Source organism: Abrus precatorius, unplaced genomic scaffold (genome assembly GCF_003935025.1).
Source record: "Abrus precatorius isolate BTA unplaced genomic scaffold, Abrus_2018 Scaffold7, whole genome shotgun sequence".
Lineage (NCBI taxonomy): Eukaryota > Viridiplantae > Streptophyta > Magnoliopsida > Fabales > Fabaceae > Abrus > Abrus precatorius.
Window position 1 is genome coordinate 25,252,721 of NW_020874417.1, and position 22,995 is coordinate 25,275,715.

The 22,995-nt window shown below is 34.7% G+C and overlaps 2 protein-coding genes and 1 non-coding gene across 6 annotated transcripts; 2 read left to right on the forward strand and 1 right to left on the reverse strand.

The window, feature by feature from the left end:
- Positions 1-6,316: 6,316 nt before the first annotated feature.
- TRNAR-CCG lies at positions 6,317-6,389 on the reverse strand. Its single transcript has one exon. It is a non-coding gene; the product is annotated as a tRNA-Arg (tRNA).
- A 3,816-nt stretch (positions 6,390-10,205) lies between these two features.
- Positions 10,206-15,910, forward strand: LOC113873880 (cell division cycle 5-like protein). Of its 4 annotated transcripts, XR_003505968.1 has the most exons (5): positions 10,206-10,575; positions 10,969-12,684; positions 13,700-13,990; positions 14,223-14,335; positions 14,476-15,732. XR_003505968.1 is itself a non-coding variant. In XM_027512237.1 (4 exons), exons 1-4 carry the CDS (start codon positions 10,399-10,401, stop codon positions 15,262-15,264), a joined length of 2,973 nt encoding a protein of 990 aa, XP_027368038.1. In that variant the 5' UTR covers positions 10,228-10,398; the 3' UTR covers positions 15,265-15,910. The 4 variants fall into 4 exon arrangements, 3 of the variants coding, with proteins under 3 accessions (XP_027368038.1, XP_027368039.1, XP_027368040.1); XM_027512237.1 differs by lacking the exon at positions 14,223-14,335 and having other exon boundaries at positions 10,228-10,575; positions 14,476-15,910; XM_027512238.1 differs by lacking the exon at positions 14,223-14,335 and having other exon boundaries at positions 10,303-10,575; positions 13,700-13,994; positions 14,483-15,317.
- A 941-nt stretch (positions 15,911-16,851) lies between these two features.
- LOC113872186 (cell division cycle 5-like protein) lies at positions 16,852-19,398 on the forward strand. Its single transcript, XM_027509524.1, has 2 exons — positions 16,852-17,191; positions 17,585-19,398. The coding sequence occupies exons 1-2, from the start codon at positions 17,024-17,026 to the stop codon at positions 18,308-18,310; spliced, it is 894 nt and encodes a 297-aa protein (XP_027365325.1). The 5' UTR covers positions 16,852-17,023; the 3' UTR covers positions 18,311-19,398.
- The last annotated feature ends 3,597 nt before the right edge of the window (positions 19,399-22,995 follow it).

Sequence of the window (22,995 nt, forward strand, 5' to 3'; positions counted from 1 at the left end):
CAGGAATATTATTCTCTATCACTAATAGGTCTTCAACGCTAAGAGTAGGTGAACATAGGTCCCTAAAGTACTCACTTAACTCAGTCAATGGCTTCCAAACATGGTCAGATAGTTCTCTAAATGCAGCAAGTAGAAGACACTCCATGAATATGTAACAATCATGACTTTTCATCCTAAAAAATCTTCCTTGTTCAACATTCACACAACGACTGAGGTTTGAAGCATAACTGTCAGGCATTTTTAAGTCCTTCACCCACTTACACACATCTTGTCTTTGTGGTAAAGTCAGAGTGTAACTTGCCTTTGGCTTTGACCATCGACCATTTGCAAGTTGTTGTAACCTCAACTTTGGATGCCTACAATATTCTTCTAAATTTTGTCTTGCCTTTACATTATCTTTAGTTCGATCAATGTCCATTACAGTATTCATGATATTATCAAATACATTTTTTTCCACATGCATCACATCTAAACAATGGCGAACTAAATTATCCTTCCAATATGGGAGCTCCCAAAATATACTTTGTTTGGTCCAATTATGTGTCATCTCATAACTAGGTACCCTAATGGATTTTCCTACTTCTACTATTTTTGGCAAGTCTCTAACTCTATCTCATACTTGATGACAATTTAAACAGACGGGAGGGTCCTCATTCTCAACAGTTGTTGTTCTAAATTTGTAGGCTTGACTCCTATAAGGATGTTCCATATCTAAAAATCTCCTATGGCAATCAAACCATGAATTTTTCCTCCATATTTCAAAGTAAATGCCTTTGTATCCTCCATACAAATTGGGCATGCTAATTTTCCTTGAGTCATCCATCCAGACAACATTCCATAAGCAAGAAAATCATTTATCGTCCACATTAGTGCTGCTTTCATATTAAAATTTTGCTTCCTTGATAGGTCTTAAGTTACTACACCCTCACACCATAACTCTTTCAACTCATCAATCAAGGGTTGAAGGTATACATCAATTTTATCCTTTGAATTTTTTGGACCAGGAATTATACAAGTCAAGAACAAATATGAATTTTTCATGCTCATTTTGGGAGGAAGATTAAAAGGTGTAACCACAATAGGCCAACAAGAATATGGTTTAGTAAATTGATTATTTGGAGTAAACCCATCAACACATAACCCTAACCTTACATTTCTAGGATCAGATGCAAACTCAGGATACACTTGATCAAAATGTTGTCAAGCCTCACCATGAGATGGATGAGTCATTATCCTATCACTCCTTTTATTTTCAGCATGCCACATCATGTAAGGAGCTGAACTCATAGATGCATACAACCATTTTAGCCTAGGAATTAAAGGCAAATAATGCATTCTAATTTGTGGTACATCTTTATGTTTACCACTTCTACTATATCTTCTTGGTTTAAACCTAGGCTCTCCACAGAATTTGCAATTTGTCAAAAGAGCATCATCTTTGTAATATAGCATGCATCCTTTCAAACAACAATCAATTTTGACTTCTTTTAATCCAAGTTTGGAAACTAATTTTTTTGCTTGGTAAAAGTCTTTTGGGATTGAGTCAGGTTGGAATTAATGTACCTTATTGATCAAATGAACTCTGACTTTGATTGTCTTCTGACTTTATGCTTAACATTCTTACTGCTAAAGATAACTCTGAATGTGCACACCCATCCCATAAAGGCTTATTTACTGTCTCTACAACATTATAAAACTTTGCAGCCTCTCCATTAGGTTCTTGTTCAGCTTCAAAATCACAAAAAATTCCAAATTCAGGACCAATAGCATCATAAACCATTTCTTGATAACGACTATTGCTTTCTTCCTAACTTACTTTACCTACATCCTCACCTGATTGTAATATATTTGAATTTCCTACTTGATTGTCCACATTAACTACTTCCCCATGCTCAGTCCATATCCAATAATCATGTTTAAATCTGAACTTATACAAATCATACCTAATTGAATCAATATCCAAAAACTTTCTACACTTGCACTTAGAACATGGACACCTAACTTTTTGGTTGGTGATGAATTGCTGCGAATTACAACAAACACGTATGAATTCCTCTACACCCTCAAAGAATTCAGGTTTTATTCCCTCTGACTTGAGTGCAACCTACCATACATCCACTGATGATTTCTGAGAAACATCAAGATCAAGAACTATATAAACCTAATACAAATACACAATGTTGTATCAACTTTCTATTATACATTACACAAATTTTTAATATAAATTTTGGCATAATCTCCCCTAATACATGTCAATTTCCTTACGTTTGTTTATCACTTTTTTACAAAATTTAAAATTTTCACCACACATAACTAATATATTATATAACAATATATTAATCAATGCATTAAACACAAACACATCATAATCCTAAACCGTTCTAGAGCACATCTCCTTGTAACTCACAACATGCCTATTCTACAAACTCCGCAAACACAAACAATCCCACAACACACAATAATCAGGTTCGGAAAAGGACCTCTACGCCATTCCCCCCAGTCATACAATCTCCAATCCTACAACTCTATTTTAGAAATTTTAAGTCTCAAAAATACATTAAAAATAAACAAATAAACAAATTAAAAGTTAGAATATCGTACCAGGAACACAATGATGCAAATTATCTTTCAAATGAATGCTCCAATCACTCATAAAGGCCAAAAAACTGAAGCTCCAAGAGAGAGAAAGAGAGAGAGAGGCGAGAGAGAGAGACGAAATGTAGCAAAATGAGAAAGAAGAAGTAGAAGGCGTAGTTTTATGCGTTTCACACATTATAGATGAAAAATCCATCTATAAATGTTTTAATGAAATGGTGTGTTTTAAAGGATAAATTACAGACGGATTTATCCGTCTATAATTTTGTCAAATACATTTACAGACAAAAAAATCCATTTGTAAATTGCCAAATAAAAAGTCACAGACAGATTTTCCAGTCTGTAAGTCCTGCTCCAAATTTCTCTCTCATTTTCAAATTACAGACATATTTTTTCGTCTATAAATTTGTTAAATACAGTTACAGATGAAAAAATTTGTATGTAAATTGCCAGATGAAAAGTCGGTAAAAAATGGAAATATTTACAGACCGAAAAGTTTGTCTGTAACTCCCACTCTAAATTTTCCTCCCGTTTTCAAATTATAGACAGAAAAATTCGTCTGTAACGCCTGTCTATAATACTTTGCGCCAAATGGCGGGCTAACTACAAATGGATTTTACAGACGGACAAAAATCTGTCTATATTTTTAGAAAATTTTCAAAAAATAAAAATCCAAAAATCTGTCTAAAAATCAGTCTGTATAAACGGATTTTTGTTCGTCTATAAATGGCACTTTTCTAGTAGTGAAAGTTTTTGGGTGCACTTATTTTGTGTTTGATGTTCGTCCTCCAGTAACTAAACTTGATCCAAAGTCCCTAAAATGTGTATTTTTGGGTTATTTTTGGTGATAAAAAGGTTACCGTTGTTTTTCTCCTGAACTTGATCGTTATCTTATTTCCTCTAATGTGTTTTTCTTTGAAAGTCTTCCATTTTTTAAGTCCTCATCTTTTGAGTCCATGTATGACGTAAATGAACCTTTCTTGACTTATACTCTTTTCTAATCTACACATCCTGTTGCACTTCTAGCTCCTATTGATAAAAGTTTCAAGTTCTTTGAGCGGACATACTCTCGTCAGTCGAAACAGCCTTTTGATGATGCATCCCCATGGCTAATGATATTCAAGATGATACTCAACCTCTACCATTATCTCCTCAAGTGTCAATAGATCTTATGTCTGACCTTGACCTTCCTATTATTATTCGTAAAGGTACAAGATCTTGCATCTATCCTATTTCATCTTATATGACGTCTACTCATTTATCCTCTACATCTAATTCCTTCATGACTAGTATAGACTCTCTTTCTGTTCCTAAGACCCTTGCAAATGCCCTCAGTCATGATGGTTAGAGACATGTTATGGAGGAAGAAATGTTGGCTCTTGAGACGAATGATACTAGGGATTTAGTTCCTCTTCCTAAGGGAAAACAGACTATTGTTTGCAAGTGCGTTTACACTGTGAAAGTTAATCTGGATAGTTCTGTGACTCATTTAAAGGCACGACTTGTTGCAAAATGGTATGCTCAAACTTATGGCGGTGACTACACTGATGCATTTTCTCCAAATGTTAACCTTTCATTTGTTCACATCTTTATCTCTCATGTGGCTATGCATCATTGGCCATTATTCCAATTAGATGTCAAGAATGCATTCTTACATGGAGACTTATAGGAGGAGGTGTACATCAAGCAACCACCTGAATTTATTGCTCAGGGGGAGTATGGAAGAGTGTGTCATTTGAAGAAGTCATTATATGACTTGAAATAATCACCTAGAGCATGGTTTGGGAGATTCAATGACGTGATTCTAGAATTTGGATTAGTGAGGAGTGAGAGTGATAATACAGTGTTTTACAAACAGACTAACCGTGATTGCATTGTACTTGTTATTTATGTTGATGATATTGTTATTACAGGTAGCAACAAAGAAGGAATCAGTAACCTAAGGAAATATTTTCAAACCAAGTTTCAGACAAAAGAGTTGAGAATTCTAAAATACTTCTTGGGTATTAAAGTTATATACTCTAATCAAGGAATCTTCCTTTCACAGAGAAAATATGTCTTAGACTTATTCACTATTACCAAACTAAAAGGAGCTAAGAGTGAAACTGACAGCAGATGGAGTTCTTTTTGTAGATCCACAAAAATACAGAAGACTAGTAGGCAAGTTAAATTACTTGACTGTCACAAGGCCAGATATTGCTTTTCTAGTGAGTGTTGTTAGCTAGTTTATGTCATCTCCAACGGATACTCATTGGGAAGCACTAATCCGCATTGTGAAGTATTTGAAGAAAGCACTAGGAAAAGGAATTGTGTATAAAGATCATGGACATGCACAAATAGTGGCATTTTCTGATGCTGATTGGGCAGGATCTATCGACAGAAAATCTACTATCGGACATTATGTGTTCTTGGGAGGTAATTTAATTTTGTGGAAAAATAAGAAGCAGAACATTGTATCGAGATCAACTACGGAATCAGAATATAGGGTGATGGCTTAGACTACTTATGAGCTAATGTGGTTGAAAAATATGTTAGGAAAGATAAGATTTTGTAGCACTAAGCCTATGCAACTTTGGTGTGATAATATGGCATCGATACACATTGCCTCAAATCTAGTTTTTCATAAATTGATGAAACATATTGAGATAGACTATCACTTTATTTGAGAAAAAGTTTAGTAGAAGCTTATATCCATCTCTCATGTTAAGACAGGTGACCAACTAGCAGATATATTTACAAAGGCTTTAAATGGGACACGTAGCAATCATATTTGTAACAAGCTAGGCATGATTAATATCTATACTCCAGCTTGAGGAGGAGTGTTATGAATAGCTATGATAGACTTATTAAGATTAGGGTTTATGTTAGTATTATAATAACGGACTTGACCCAATAGGGTTACATATATATCCTTATAAATATAAGAGTCTCTACACATTGTAGTGTATTCAATTCCAGCACATTAATTTGTCTCTCTCTCTCTCTCTCTCTCTCTCTCTCTATGCTCTCTCTCTCTCTCTCTTAATTCTACAAAGGTTAAGATAGGGAGACCCCATATCCCCTTACCTCTTCATTTTAGCCTAAAGTCTATCATTTTTGTTAGGAGGAGCTATCTCATGCATATAACTTGCTCCAAAATTTATAAGCACCAAGTGGATCATGTTAGTCCTCCTGTATCAACAAGTACATCTATCATACATAAAAATTACCAGCAAATATAAAGATACCATTCAAGATTGAAGAAAAACACATTATGGCTATAGAACATCAATTAAAATATATTAAACTGAGAACAAAAGGTTACATTTACTTTAATATTTCTACTCACAACCTTAACAATTAGGAGTAGGAGCAACTAATATTTTACACTAATTAAAATAAAAAAAATATATTTAGTATTTAATTATCAAGAAAAGATAAAACATAATTCATTCACTAAAAATAATTTTATGTGATTGTGAACTAAATCAAAGAAGACTAAGTACATTCAAGGATTTACTTAATTTGTGAATCTTATAAATTTATTCTATTATTTTTTTTTTTTTCTTTGCATTACACTTTGGTAGACTATTTTTTATATAAATATATTAGATCCACAAATTCAAATAGCTAATTTATAAAGATAGTGTTTACTGCCAACTCATTAGAAATTTTCTTTTCTTTTAGATGAAAAATTTTTTTAAGCAAATTTCTCAAACCAGGGAAGATTTATGCACAGCGTCGTTCACGGTGGGACTCGAACCCACAATCTCCCGCTCCGGAGGCGAGCGCCTTATCCATTAGGCCACGCGAACTTACTTGAAAATGGGGTTTCAATTTTTTATATATTAAGGTAAATTTCTCAATGTAAATTTTGTTTAGCTTCAAAAAGTAGTTTTTGTATTTATTTAAATTATAAAATTGAATTTTTTTAAAAAAATTATATTTTAGATATTTGTATAAAAAAATTAAGAATAAATTTTATTTTTTATTATTTTAAAAAATAAAACATAAAATATAATAAAATAAGATGATAACTTTAGAAATAAAAATATTTTTAAAAATCAAAGAGTCTCTAAATCTCTCATACATAATATTAAGCTGCAATAATACAAGATCCACACTTTAGGGTAATGTAAAAAACAAAGAATATTATACAAAAGATAATGTTCTCAATATTATTTATCAAAGTTATGACTTTGTTTTAACTTATTTATTTTATATAAATTATTTTCAATCTAGTTTTACTTTTTAGTTTAACTTCTCTTAAAAATGTATTTAAAAAATTAATTTTTTAGTTTTAAATATCTTAAAAAAAATAAGTACTTATGAATACATCAATATACTTTAAGTAGGTATAAAAAAAAAAAGAGATCAATTAATTTATAACATAAAAACATTATTATAAAAAATAATAAAAATATTATTATTATTATATTTATTTAAATAAGTAAAATTATCAAAGTTAATCTTTTAAAACAGACAAAACCTAAATGTAAGTTTGTGATAAAATAATACTAAGCATGTTTGAATGAAAAATAATATTAATAAAATTTATTTTATTCTCACTAATAAAAAGGCATTGCAACTTATAAAATTGTTTTCAAGACTAATTATTATTTTGTTTAATTATTTTAAAACTTAATTATAATTTTTATTTTTATAAAATCAACATTTGTTTAAATTAATCTTTAAAAAATTATTATAATTTAATTTTTAAGATTTTCACACATTTGTGACAACATGTATTTTATAAATTAAATCTAACTCATTATTAATGTCATATTATTATTCTTTTAGTATTTCATTATATAAAATAATATTTATAAAAATCCTTTTTTAACATATTTTCTTTCTTCTTTTTCTTTATCGATGTGGTCAATGATAAAGCAAAAATTCACTTAAAAAAAAAACTTAGATTTTGAAGAAAGCGAACACTTTTAATTACAAAAATTGTCCATCTCATCTTCGTACAAATGCATTGAGTATAGTATCAATGCAATGAATTAAGCATCAAGTGAAAAATAAAAAACTAGGCGCACTAACAATAGCGTAATTGGAGCAAACAAAATCTTGATGTTTGAGAGAATTTGGAGGTGCATTTTTTGCATATTGAATCTTCAAAAATGATATATATATATATATATATATATATATATATATTTCATAAAATAACTACTTACGAAGGCTTTATATAGCAAATCAAAATAACTAACACACACCGTAATAGCTAACAATTAACATTCCCCTTAAGTTGGATGGTGGAGGTCCTTAAGTCCCAACTTGTTGATGAAAGCCTTGAAGGAAGTGAAGTGAAGTGAAGTGGTTTTGTAAAGGGATCCATCAATTGGTCACCAGAGGGGACAAGGAGTAAATGAATTGGTCATTTCTTAATCTTTTCTCTAAGAATGTAGCAATATATTTCTATATGTTTGGTCCTCTCATGAAAGATAAGATTTTTGGCCTAATATATAGCAAATTTGTTGTCATAGTAAGTGGAAGCAGGTTGTTTAATATTGATTTATAAATCTGCAATAATGTAATTCAACCACTATATTTCATAGGTTAGGCTAGTCAAGGCCCTTTATTATGCTTCTAACGAATATTTGGACACAGTGGCCTGCTTTTTAGACTTCTAACTAATTAGAAAACTTCTAAAAAAGACATAGAATCCTAGAATGGATTTTATGCTTTCTATACAGCATGCCTAGTCTCTGAGAATGCAAATTACTTGAGTTCAAATTTTACTGAGAAGAATATGTCTTCAGAGGTTGATCCTTTTAAGTATCTAAGGATCCTTATGGTTGTGAGGTACAAAAGTTTTCAAACCAACCTTGTATAACAATTGACATAAGTGAAAGGACTTTCTTGGGAGATGGGGCAAAAAAGAATTACATATTATGCTTAATTGGGGTAAACAAAAAATAACATCTTAGGTTAACCTTTTGGCCCTGTGGTTTAAAGAAAAAAATAATTACCTTAATGATGATTTTCAAGTATTCTATGCACAACAATTTAAAAAATTGAACAAAATCAACAATTTGACTTTTGTGTTGACTCTCAATAACTGTTTATAATACTCACTACTCACCTAGATAATTTTTATGTATTTTTTGAGTTATGAGATTTCATTTTATTTTTCATTAATGACCATTTAGCTTATACAAAGTATCTAAGCTATGTCATCCCGATGAACAACCACTTAGCATGTTATCTATTAACCATGTTGAATTTCAAAAAGTCCTCCTCCTCAGATATCTTCTAAAAACTCCTCTTTCATTGTACCATTACCATCATCATGTTAATCATCTAAGCCTTCTTCGTCAAATTGCACCCTTAAGTTACTCCTCTTCCTCTAGGATTGTCCTTAGGCCATAATACATGTGTGGTAAAGGCTTCAGGAGTGGGCTATGGAAAGGGAGAAAACTCTCCTCAGTATTAATAGAGAGTGAATCAATAAAAGAGTCATTCAACTGTGTGTGCCCTATGGTTGGTCATCTACTGCTAAACATGCATGAGATGCCTAGTGAGGCAGTCCTCCATGGCTAAGGTGGTGGATAGTGAGGACAAAGTTAGTGGTGGTTTTCTAATTATTATTAATGGTTCTAATTGAGAAGAAGTTGCCTCAATCTACTCTAATAGGTTGGTGCAATAGTTCTTGATAAAACAGGACTCCATGAGCCACACAAAGAGCAATGATCAAAGTTAAGAAACCCACTGGCTTCGTGGCTACTACAGAAGGGGGTTGTTATAATGACAATCCTTATCCTAATATTTTTTAAAGATAGTCAATTCATTCTTGTAGAAATAAATAAAAATGATAATAATTAAAAGGGTGATTCTAATTTTCTTACAAATATACTACTGATACAGAAGAAGAAAGTTATTGACTTTGGACATAACTTTTGGACATAACTCAAGGATACATAGTCAAAATTTGAGATATTAGGATAATGAGAATGAATGAAGATAATGATAAAGCATACAAAAAGTGATATTAGAGATGAAAATACTAGAATTGATTCTCATTTGAAGATGAATCAAGACATGAAATTGAAAGTGAAAAAGTATGAAATAGAATATAAGACTTATTTGAAGAATTTAGAACACTTTTATAAAAATTATGAAAAAATATCACTTGAAACTAATATGAAAATATCACTATAAAAGTAATAAAAAAATTAAAAATAAACTTCTATATAAGAACTAATACACATTTTTTACTTATGATGACTAAATTACAAAAAAAAAAAAAAGTCTTGCATAAAAAAAAATTAAACTTAACATGTTGGATAGTTGAATAAAAAAAAATTATTATCATTTTAATTTATTGTAATAACGTAGACAAAATTAAAAATAAATTTTAATATAATAATTAATATACAAATTTTTTATATATAACTGAATGAATTAGAAAAAATTTTAAATAGAGACTAAAAAATAATATATCCCTTAAATTTATAATAAATATTTTTAAATTTTTTTTTTAAAAAAAAAGTATGAGAGTAAACCATAAAAGAACCGGGTGCAAAAAGGAAAGCCCTTGCGTGGATCAGACCGATTGGGCCCTTCTCATGCCACCTGTCGTTCAGTTTTAGGACCAGTTTGGGTTTAGCCAATGTACAAGAAGCCCAGGATTACACAGAACAAAGTAAGCAGAGCAGAACAGTCTAGCGATCGGGGAGCGTGAGTGGATGTTTGCAATTGCCGCAGGAGTGACAGGGTAATGAAAAAGAAGAAGAGTGAACAAGCTTGCAAGACTGAACAGAACTAGCGTTTCTGAAACCAGTTAACCGTTTGGTTGTGTGGTTGAAGCGAGCGAAGATGAGGATTATGATAAAGGGCGGTGTTTGGAAAAACACCGAAGATGAAATCCTGAAAGCTGCTGTTATGAAGTATGGGAAGAATCAGTGGGCTCGAATCTCTTCGCTTCTCGTTCGTAAATCCGCCAAACAATGCAAAGCTCGCTGGTACGAGTGGCTTGATCCTTCTATCAAAAAGGTTTTCTCTTCTCTTCTTTCTTCCCGATTATTATTTCATTTCCCTCTTCTTTGTTACGCATTATTTCTTAAGTTGATGTGTTTTTCAGAGTACAAGTGTGGAGTTCTGTTTCTAAATTATGCTATGGGTAGTAAGTAATATTAGAGTAGTGGCACTGGTACTTAACTTACTGGTTCTGTTCTCTTTAGCTTTCATTTATGTAATGAAACCTATACCCTATTAAGATTATTATGCTATTAATAAAAAAAATCTGTGTATGTATTTTTCTATCTAGAGCAATTAGCTTCCACTTTCTAGTTTTTACTGTGTTATTATGTGGTAATTCATTATCTTGCTATCCATGTTTTGTTGCTCACAAGGGTGATCTTTTAGTTTGGTGTTTTTTGTGTGTAGACTGAGTGGACGAGAGAAGAGGATGAGAAACTACTTCATCTTGCTAAGCTTATGCCTACGCAGTGGAGAACAATTGCTCCAATTGTTGGTCGTACCCCGTCGCAGTGTCTTGAGCGGTATGAGAAGCTCCTTGATACTGCCTGTGTGAAGGATGAGAACTATGACCCCGGTGATGATCCTCGGAAATTGCGTCCTGGGGAGATTGATCCAAACCCTGAGTCGAAACCTGCACGTCCGGATCCTGTTGATATGGATGAAGATGAAAAGGAGATGCTTTCTGAAGCTCGAGCCCGGTTGGCCAACACAAAGGGGAAGAAAGCGAAAAGGAAAGCCAGGGAGAAACAGCTTGAGGAAGCCAGGAGGCTTGCTTCTTTACAAAAAAAGAGAGAATTGAAAGCTGCTGGAATCGATATCAGGCAGCGGAAGAGGAAAAGGAGGGGAATTGACTACAATGGTGAAATTCCATTTGAAAAAAGGCCACCTCCAGGGTTTTTTGATGTTACTGATGAAGATAGACCAGTGGAACAGCCAAAGTTCCCCACTACTATTGAAGAACTTGAGGGAAAAAGGAGGGTTGATGTTGAGACACAGCTAAGAAAGCAGGACATTGCCAAAAATAAAATTGCACAAAGGCAAGATGCTCCATCTGCTATACTGCATGCCAACAAGTTGAATGACCCAGAAACGGTAAGAAAGAGATCAAAACTGATGCTTCCGCCCCCCCAGATTTCTGATCAGGAATTGGAGGAAATTGCAAAGTTGGATTATGCCAGTGACCTTGCAGGGAATGAGGAACCTGTGGAAGGTGGTGGTGCAACACGTGCTCTTCTGGCTAATTATGCTCAAACACCTGGCCAAGGAATGACTCCTTTACGTACCCCTAAGAGAACACCAGCTGGTAAAGGAGATGCTGTTATGATGGAAGCTGAAAATCTGGCCAGGTTGAGAGAGTCTCAGACACCGTTGTTAGGAGGAGAGAACCCAGAGCTGTATCCTTCGGATTTTTCTGGGGTCACTCCTAAGAAAAAGGAGATTCAGACTCCAAATCCGATGCTGACTCCTTCTGCAACTCCTGGTGGCGAAGGTCTCACTCCTAAAATTGGTATGACACCAGCAAGAGATGGTTTAACTTTTAGCATGACGCCGAAGGGAACTCCTCTTAGGGATGAGCTACATATTAATGAGGAAATGAATATGCATGAAAGCACTAAACTTGAGCTACAGAGACAAGCTGATGTAAGAAGAAGTTTGCGCTCTGGTTTAGGAAGGCTTCCACAGCCTAAAAATGAGTACCAGATCATGATGCAGCCAGTTCCAGAAGATGCTGAAGAGCCAGAGCAGAAGATTGAAGAGGATATGTCTGATAGAATAGCTAGAGAAAAGGCAGAAGAAGAGGCAAGGCAGCAGGCATTACTTAGAAAGAGATCAAAAGTTCTTCAAAGGGAACTTCCCAGGCCTCCTGCTGCGTCATTGGAGCTTATAAGAAATTCCTTGATGAGAGCTGACGGGGACAAGAGTTCCTTTGTTCCACCAACCTCTATTGAGCAAGCTGATGAGATGATTAGAAGGGAGCTTCTAACTTTACTGGAGCATGACAATGCGAAGTATCCACTTGGTGAGAAAGTGCATAAGGAGAAAAAGAAAGGAGCCAAGCGCACAGTAAACAAGCCTGCTGTCCCTGTGATAGAAGATTTTCAGGAGGATGAAATAAAAGATGTACGTATTCACTAATGCATCTGCACACTTAGTCTCTTTCTTTATTTCCCCTTCTGCATTTTCTTCACTCGATAGTTAACAGTAGCCTGGTCAACTCACACCCTTCAATATACAGAAGTAACTTGATTTCCATTTTGGAGAACCCCCTCCCCTTTTGTGCAGACCTGGAGATTATAAACTACCTTATCCATTTATTTTACTCAGAAATTTCTTCTTTTTTTTTTTAATTTTATTCCTCCTGCTGCCATCTCAAAATAAACACCAGAAGAATCATTCTACATATTAATGAAATGGGAGTAATTTGGATCTGTCAATACTCCAATATTCTTTCACTTTTTAAATTGAAATTTTGATCTATGCACTAGTCATAATTTTTCTTTTTGGGAAATTTACTTATACTTTGATTATATTCTTGTCCTTTCTTGATAAGTTCTTTTACCAAGATTCTTTTTGTCAATACTAAGGAGGTAACAGTTTAAAAGAAGGCATAGTTTTCGAAAATTAAATATCATGAAATCTCAGTGAATATTTGAAACTAGCCATTTTACAGCAGTCTTGTACAGGATTACAAATTTGTGTAAATTTAGCCTTTTTGGTTCTGAAGGTTGATATAATTTGCTCTTGTTGTTTATGACTTTATGATATGCTTTCTCCCTTATGAAACAACTCTTCAATATCATGGAGGTGTGAAAAGAACTTGTGAATTGGATCAGAATTTGTTGTTATAATCCTTCAATTAATTAAGCTGGATTGGGCATGCTTTCCTCTGACTTGATATCAGATGTAATTGTCCAATTTCTGCCCTTGGATTTTTTTTCTGCAAAACAATATAAAAATTTATAGTATAATACTTTTTCTGTATTGATATTCATTTGCCATTGTGTTAATGCAAATGTATCTGTCTAATGATCTGCTAGTTATCTTCTCCTTAGACTTGACTATGGTATCATTGGAGATAGCAAGGTTGATGATACTTATTATTGCATTCTATTTATTTGTATATTGTTTATGGTAGGCTGACAAGTTGATAAAGGAAGAGGCCCAGTTTCTCTGTGTAGCAATGGGACATGAAAGTGAACCCCTTGATGAGTTTATTGAAGCTCACAGAACTTGCCTTAATGATCTTATGTACTTTCCTACCCGTAATGCCTATGGTCTCTCAAGTGTTGCTGGGAACATGGAAAAGCTAGCAGCTTTGCAGAATGAATTTGAGAATGTGAGAAACAAATTGGATGATGGCAAGTATAAGTCAGTAGACTCAGTACGGCTTGAGAAGAAGGTGATGGTTCTCACACAAGGTTATGAGGTATGTATAGATATGCTGTATGGAAAATGCTACATTTCTGTTTCTTGCAGTGTCACCCTAGGTTATTATTGCTAGTGTTGCTACTTTTAGGTGTATAATCTATTGGATGTTGGTTTTGTATTCCTGCTTATGATCTCGCTTGTATTAATTTTATTGAGACTTGAGGATCATTGATACTTGAATGCCCTCTGTAATGTTGGTTTGGCAATTAAACAATGCTATTTCTCTGAAGAAATATATCAAAATGAAAAGTGTTGTGACTGAAAAATAGCTGGAAATCAACCCATTGGTGCAAAGCAGTGGCACTCCCATGTCAAAAGTGGTGGGAAGTGGGAAAAGCACAAAGTAAGCAGAATTCCTTTGGTTTGGTTTTGCTGTTGGACAAATAGATATTTCCTTGTAATTCTAGAAATTATCTTTATGTTGCCTGAGTGTTTACCCGTACTCAATCTTGAATATCATATTTTGGCTTTTGCATTTTTCAGATGAGAGTAAAAAAGAGCCTCTGGCCTCAAATTGAGGCTACTTTCAAGCAGATGGACATAGCTGCAACAGAATTAGAATGCTTTGAAGCTTTGCAAAAGCAGGAGCAAGTAGCAGCATCTCACAGGATAAATAATCTATGGGCTGAAATACAGAAGCAAAAGGAACTTGAGAAAACTTTGCAAATTGGGTATGGGAGTCTAATAGAAGAGCTGGAAAAGATACAAAATATCATGGACCAATACAGATTACAAGCACCAAAGCAAGAAAAAATTGAAGCAAACAATCATGTTTGTGAGTCAACTGAGACTGCAGCCAGTGAAATGGATAATATACAGGGTACAGAGATTTGTAAAGTTGTGCCTCACACGGTGGAGCATGGACATGCTCTTGAAGTTGATCCATCTCATGATGGAACTGCTGACCAGGAAGTAGATATTGTGCAGGATCAGGCTACTTGTAGCCCCAAAAATGACATGGTTGTGGATTCTGATAAAATGCAAATGACACACGGCTTTGATGTTAAGTTGCCAGATGCTACACCCATTGCAGAAGATGTCAATAAAAAAGTGGAAGTGGAAGGTGCCGGTACTGATGCCAACAATGGAGAGACCATGCTAGAAATGGGTGCTGCTGTGGAAACAGGTAGTTATGAGAGAAACAAGGATCAAGATGTAGTTGTGGAAGCTGTAAATTCACAAGGTAACAGCATGCAAGAAACCACCGCTTTTGATGAGAAGGATAAGATGCAAGTTGCTGATGGCAGAGGGGAGGAGGCAAATAGACTGTAGACTGTGTAGCCCGTTCTGATATTAAAGTATGACGGACATTAGGCTGCCTAGTTTCTCGATTCAGATATCAGTGAGCGTTTAACTGAATGTTTCATGGAGAATGAGTCCTCGTTTTTTGGAACGTATCTTAACTAAAGATGGCTTGAGTTGATGCTAAGATTTTGTGATTATCACTAATCAAATTCTGCAATAAACTGTACTTGTTCGTTGTTTTCCTCAAATTTTGTCCTTTTTGCCTTCCACTTTGTAGATTTTGGTAATGTGCTCTTCCACGTTAAAGAATGACAGGATTTTATCAATGTTATAGATTTTAATCGAGTTTGGTTGCTGTGTAGTAAAACTGTATTATTTGGTGCGATAAATTATCCACTGGTTTATGTAAGTAAATAATCATGTACCTTACTATTTTAATCTGACTGTGTTGTATTTCATACAGTAAAATTGAATTTGATATGATAAGTTCGCGGTTATTTGTATGGACCGAAAGGTGATTTAGTGCACAAACACCTGCAGGTTTAACGATGAGGGACCAAACTCAGTTCAATCTTTCATATACATATTGGATTAATTGTTCTCAATGATTTTTTTATCCCTTACCATAAGTTAAGCCATTTTCAGTTTAAAATGTAGTTTCATAAATTCTTTGTAATAGTTGTTCATTGTCTTTTTTCCAATCCTTTGCCATAACTTGTCTTTTCGGCTTGAAGTTGAGTCTGACTTGGATGGTGAGTTGTCTTGCTATTTTTATTTTTTTTTTAAGATAGGAAATTTGTGGTTGTAGAAATAAATAAAAATGATGATGATATTGATTATTAAAAGAGAGATTCTAATAGCAAGAAAAAGATAGATTTTAATCCTTTTACAAATATTCTAAGAATATAGAAGAAGAAATTTTGGAGACACAATCAAGATTTGAGATATTAGAATAAGAATGATAGAAGAAGAAATAAGAATTATGAAATGTTAGAATTGATCTTCATTTGAAGATGTACTAACATATAAAGTTAAATGTGAAAAAATATAAAAAAAATATTTCTCTAAAGATTATGAAAAAAATATTACTTTAAACTTGTATGAAAATGTCATTATAATGATAAAAATAAAATTAAAAATAAATTTTTATATAGAAATTGATATATAATTTTTTTTATCTGTAAAAACTAAATTAAAAAAAAATCTTATATAGAAACTAAAAAAAAATGTAAACTTATTATGTTGAATAACTTTATAATGTAAAAAAAATTTATAATATGTCATAATAATGAAAATAAAATTAAAAATAAATTTTAATAAAGAGACTAATACATAATTTTTTTTAATGTACGAGGACTAGATTACAAAAAGTAGTGATATATATAAAATAAGAAATCATTTATTCATTAATTTAAAAATAAAAATTACAAAAACAAATAGTATGAGAGTACAAGCATAACAGAATCGAGTGCAAAAAGGAGAGCCCTTTTTTAGGGGATCAACTGATTGGGCTCTTCTCATGCCACCTGGCGTTCAGTTTTAGGTCCAGTTAGGGTTTTAGCCTATAAGGGCTGTACAAGAGGCCCAAGATTACACGACAAAACTAACAGCAGAAGAACGGGTCTAGCGATCGGGGAGCGTGAGTGGATGTTTGCAATTGCCACTGGAGTGACAGGGTAATGAAAAAGAAGAAGAGTGAACAAGCTTGCAAGACTGAACAGAACTAGCGTTTCCGAAACCAGTTAACCGTTTGGTTGTGTGGTTGAAGCGAGCGAAGATAAGGATTATGATAAAGGGCGGTGTTTGGAAAAACACCGAAGATGAAATCCTGAAAGCTGCTGTTATGAAGTATGGGAAGAATCAGTGGGCTCGAATCTCTTCGCTTCTCGTTCGTAAATCCGCCAAACAATGCAAAGCTCGCTGGTACGAGTGGCTTGATCCTTCCATCAAAAAGGTTTTCTCTTCTCTTCTTTCTTCCCGATTATTATTTCATTTCCCTCTTCTTTGTTACGCATTATTTCTTAAGTTGATGTGTTTTTCAGAGTTCAAGTGTGGAGTTCTGTTTCTAAATTATGCTATGGGTAGTAAGTAATATTAGAGTAGTGGCACTGGTACTTAACTTACTGGTTCTGTTCTCTTTAGCTTTCATTTATGTAATGAAATCTATACCCTATTAAGATTATTATGCTATTAATAAAAAAAATCTGTGTATGTATTTTTCTATCTAGAGCAATTAGCTTCCACTTTCTAGTTTTTACTGTGTTATTATGTGGTAATTCATTATCTTGCTATCCATGTTTTGTTGCTCACAAGGGTGATCTTTTAGTTTGGTGTTTTTTGTGTGTAGACTGAGTGGACGAGAGAAGAGGATGAGAAACTACTTCATCTTGCTAAGCTTATGCCTACGCAGTGGAGAACAATTGCTCCAATTGTTGGTCGTACCCCGTCGCAGTGTCTTGAGCGGTATGAGAAGCTCCTTGATACTGCCTGTGTGAAGGATGAGAACTATGAACCCGGTGATGATCCTCGGAAATTGCGTCCTGGGGAGATTGATCCAAACCCTGAGTCGAAACCTGCACGTCCGGATCCTGTTGATATGGATGAAGATGAAAAGGAGATGCTTTCTGAAGCTCGAGCCTGGTTGGCCAACACAAAGGGGAAGAAAGCGAAAAGGAAAGCCAGGGAGAAACAGCTTGAGGAAGCCAGGAGGCTTGCTTCTTTACAAAAAAAGAGAGAATTGAAAGCTGCTGGAATCGATATCAGGCAGCGGAAGAGGAAAAGGAGGGGAATTGACTACAATGGTGAAATTCCATTTGAAAAAAGGCCACCTCCAGGGTTTTTTGATGTTACTGATGAAGATAGACCAGTGGAACAGCCAAAGTTCCCCACTACTATTGAAGAACTTGAAGGAAAAAAGAGGGTTGATGTTGAGACACAGCTAAGAAAGCAGGACATTGCCAAAAATAAAATTGCACAAAGGCAAGATGCTCCATCTGCTATACTGCATGCCAACAAGTTGAATGACCCAGAAATGGTAAGAAAGAGATCAAAACTGATGCTTCCGCTCCCCTAGATTTCTGATCAGGAATTGGAGGAAATTGCAAAGTTGGATTATGCCAGTGACCTTGCAGGGAATGAGGAACCTGTGGAAGGTGGTGGTGCAACACGTGCTCTTCGGCTAATTATGCTCAAACACCTGGCCAAGGAATGACTCCTTTACGTACCCCTAAGAGAACACCAGCTGGTAAAGGAGATGCTGTTATGATGGAAGCTGAAAATCTGGCCAGGTTGAGAGAGTCTCAGACACCGTTGTTAGGAGGAGAGAACCCAGAGCTGTATCCTTCGGATTTTTCTGGGGTCACTCCTAAGAAAAAGGAGATTCAGACTCCAAATCAGATGCTGACTCCTTCTGCAACTCCTGGTGGCGAAGGTCTCACTCCTAAAATTGGTATGACACCAGCAAGAGATGGTTTAACTTTTAGCATGACACCGAAGGGAACTCCTCTTAGGGATGAGCTACATATTAATGAGGAAATGAATATGCATGAAAGCACTAAACTTGAGCTACAGAGACAAGCTGATGTAAGAAGAAGTTTGCACTCTGGCTTAGGAAGGCTTCCACAGCCTAAAAATGAGTACCAGATAGCGATGCAACCAGTTCCAGAAGATGCTGAAGAGCCAGAGCAGAAGATTGAAGAGGATATGTCTGATAGAATAGCTAGAGAAAAGGCAGAAGAAGAGGCAAGGCAGCAGGCATTACTTGGAAAAAGATCAAAAGTTCTTCAAGGGGAACTTCCCAGGCCTCCTGCTGCATCATTGGAGTTTATAAGAAAATCCTTGATGAGAGATTAATTAGTTTGTCAGTTAGTTAGTTAGCTGGTATTTGCTAGTTAATCTGTTTTTACCCTCCTTTTTAAGTAATTAGTTTTTCAGCTCGTAGTTTTTAGTTTTTCTGTATCTTTCTCATCTATAAAAGACACTAGTCTTTTCATGAAGACACAAGATTGAACGAGAAATCTTCTTTATATATTGTTGGCTGATTGCTCGGTGCATGGAAAATTTTGCAGTTCATGTTCCCTATTCTTGACCATGTCTTTTAACATGGTATCGGAGACCCTTTTTAGGGGGGCTCTGCTGCACATCTCTGTGTTTTGTATGTTTGGTATCATTCAATTTCTCTCTCTCTCTCTCTCTATATATATATATATATATATATATATTCTCTTTTGATATTTGTTGTTGATGGCTGCGTCAACCATTGATCTTGTAAACCCCTATTATTTGCATCCGAACAAGAACCCCGGATTCACCGAACAAGAACCCCGGATTCTCAATTGTAGCAGTCAAATTGAATGGCTCATATTATCATCCTTGGTCGCATGCTATGATGATGGCTTTGAACTCCAAGAACAAACTTCAGTTTGTGAATGAAGAATTGACTTAGCCGGAAATTGGTGATTCAATGTTTTTAGCTTGGGATCATTGCAATACTATGGTTTTGTCATGGCTCACACAATCTTTGGAACCTTCAATTGTGCAGAGTATTCTATGGATGGAGCTTGCTTTAGAAGTTTGGAATGACCTAAAAAGAAAGGAACTACCAAGGAGATGTTTTCAGAATTTCGGAGTTACAGGAAGAAATTTATTCATTGAAACAAGGAATTTCAACAATTACTGCATATTTTACTCAGCTGAAAAGTCTATGGCAAGAACTTGAGAATTTTCGACCTATTCCGAAATGCAGTTGTCAGGTCAAGTGCTCATGCAATTTAATTCCCACAATCTAGAAATATCATGAAGGAGATTATGTTATAAGGTTCTTGAAAGGTCTCAATGACCAATACTCAGGATTTAGATCTCAAATAATGCTCATGGACCCTCTACCATCCATAAATAGAGTTTTCTCTCTATTGATCCAGCAATAAAGACAGTTTGGATTTGTGTTGGAGGAATCACAAGCTCTTGCATCCTTCAACAATGCTGGAAGAAGAGTCTTTGGGAGTAGAGGTATCCTGCAAGAAGAGGCAAGGAAGGTAGAACCTACAAGCAGTGCTCATACTGTGGGAGGAGTGGTTACACAGTGGATACATGTTACAAAAAACATGGATATCCACCCAATATGAAGAAGGAATATGTTGTGAATAATTGTAGAAGATGAGGAATTAGATGAAAAGAAAAGCATCACTTCTCAAGAGGAGATTGGAGAGTGTAGTTTACTTCAGGAATCAAATAGTCATGGCAATCATGGAATTAATCAATTCAGAAGTGTTTCAGATAATAAAAAACCCTCAGGTATGGTTTACATCCTGTACAATTCCTTCAATAAAGGTTCCTAGGTCATAGACAGGTGCCACAGACCATGTGTGCAATTCATTAAATTTTTTTCATTATCATAAACCTATCAAGCCAATTCACATAAAACTGCCAAATGGTAGCCATGTCCAAGCTAGTATCAGTGGAACTACTTTTTTCTCATAATCCTTTTACTTGACAGACGTCCTATATATCCCTAGCTTCACATTGAATCTAATTTCAGTATCAAAATTAACCAAATCCCTTTCTTGCAAGTTAATCTTCTCTGCTGTTGTTTGTCAAATTCAGGATTACAATACATTGAAGATGATTGGTGCAGCTGATTTGAAACCAGGCTTATATGCAATGAATGTTTCCCTTTTACAACATGCTGAATATCATCATGTAAATATTTTCATGCTTATAAAAATAATATTTGGCATCTTAGGCTAGGGCATCTCTCTCATGAAAGAATGTGTATGATGCAGAAACATTTTTTCTTTATTGATTGTAATAAGTCTGTTGAACCATGGGAAATATGTCACATGTCAAAACAAAAGAAGACATCCTTTAATGAAAGTGAAACTGTGTATTCTGAAATTTTTGAATTTGTTTCTTTAGATATCTGGGGTCCCATTGCCACTCCCTCCATGCATGAACATAGATACTTCTTAACTATATTTGAACATAAATCTAGATTCACTTGGATATACCCTATGAAACATAAGTCTGAAACAAGAAACCTTGTGGCTGAATTTGTATCTTTAGTTGAAACACAATTCAATAAAAAGATTAGAATAATCAGGACAGATAATGGAGTTGAGTTTAATCTTGTAAACTTATATTCTCTCAAGGGTATGTCCATTAAAAATCCTGTGTGGAAACACCACAGCAAAATGGTCTAGTTGAAAGGAAACATTAACACATATTGGCTATCACTAGATCGCTCATTTTTCAATCAGGTTTACCAAAACAATTTTGGAACTATGCATCCACCCATGCTGTACATTCAATAAACAGAATGCCATCACCATTACTTTCTAATCAATCTCCTTATCAGGTCTTATACAATGAATCACCCGACATATCACACCTACAAGTTTTTGGATGTTTATGTTTTGCAACCACATTGACATCTCACAGAAAAAAACTAGATAGAAGAGCAAGAAAATGTGTTTTCTTAGGTTTTAAATATGGGATCAAAGGATATATATTGTATGATTTGAGAAGTCATGGAGTTTTTATATCTAGACACGTTCAGTTTTATCAGCAAGTTTTCCCTAAACCTCAAAACAATGTTCTTGATAATTCTGTATTCAGTTCCTATCAACCACAATTTTTTTGATGATTTACTTTAACTAACACAACATCAAACAACCCCCCAAACAAATTCTCCCCGTACTCAACAACCTGCCACATAAATTGAAACTGATCAGAATCAAAACAATCAAGAAAGGGAAACACAGGATCTCAATCCATCATTAAGACATTCTCAAAGAGAGAGGAGACCTTCCAATTACCTAAGGGACTATCATTGGACATTAGCCACCTCAAATGCATCTTCATCTTCAAATGTTGTTAGGTATCCTCTTTCTCATTACCTCTCTTATAAATCTTTATCATCTTCACATAAAAACTACTCTTTAAACATCACTTCTACTGATGAACCTCAGTCCTACCAAGAGGCCATCCTACATGATTGCTGGAAAAATGCTATTCAGGCTGAGTTGCAAGCCTTGATTAAAAATCAGACTTGGACCCTCACTACTCTTCCTAATGGGAAGAAACCTATTGGATGCAAATGGATCTTCAAAGTGAAGCACAAGGCAGATGGTTCCATTGAGAGACACAAAGCCAGACTAGTGGCAAAGGGGTACACTCAAAACAGCTGGCATTGATTTCCTAGACACCTTCAGTCCAGTGGTGAAAATAACAACCATTAGAGTATTGCTGTCTTTTCCTGCTGCTCACAATTGGCATCTGCATCAACATGATGTGAACACGGCTTTTCTTCATAGTGACCTTGCAGAAGAAGTATATATGAAGCCACCACATGGATTACAAGTTTCAAATTCCAAGTTAATGTGCAAACTGACAAAGTCCTTATACGGCCTGAAACAAGTTAGCAGGCAACGGAATCCAAAACTTATTGAGATCCTTATGGACTCTGGATACATACAATCCAAATCTGATTATTCATTGTTCACCAAACACACCACTGTAGGTTTCACTGCCATCTTGACTTATGTAGATGATCTAGTTCTAACAGGGAATGATCTCTCTGAAATTCAGAACATCAAATTCTTTTTAGACACGAAATTTGGGATTAAAGACCTTGGACACCTCAAGTTCTTCCTTGGATTTGAGGTTGCTAGATCTGCCAAAGGGATCTGCTTGTATCAGAGAAAATATGCCTTGGATCTGCTCCAAGACACAGGAATTTTAGCTTCAAAGCCTTGCTCCACT

Bases quoted from the DNA above. Each gene is read 5' to 3' on its own strand.
- LOC113872186 (XM_027509524.1), top strand. From the start codon at position 17,024: ATGATAAAGGGCGGTGTTTGGAAAAACACCGAAGATGAAATCCTGAAA. The intron at 17,192-17,584 runs GTTTTCTCTTCT...TTTTGTGTGTAG, and splicing joins TTGATCCTTCCATCAAAAAG to ACTGAGTGGACGAGAGAAGA.
- LOC113873880 (XM_027512237.1), top strand. From the start codon at position 10,399: ATGAGGATTATGATAAAGGGCGGTGTTTGGAAAAACACCGAAGATGAA. The intron at 12,685-13,699 runs GTACGTATTCAC...TGTTTATGGTAG, and splicing joins AGGAGGATGAAATAAAAGAT to GCTGACAAGTTGATAAAGGA. The intron at 13,991-14,475 runs GTATGTATAGAT...TGCATTTTTCAG, and splicing joins TTCTCACACAAGGTTATGAG to ATGAGAGTAAAAAAGAGCCT.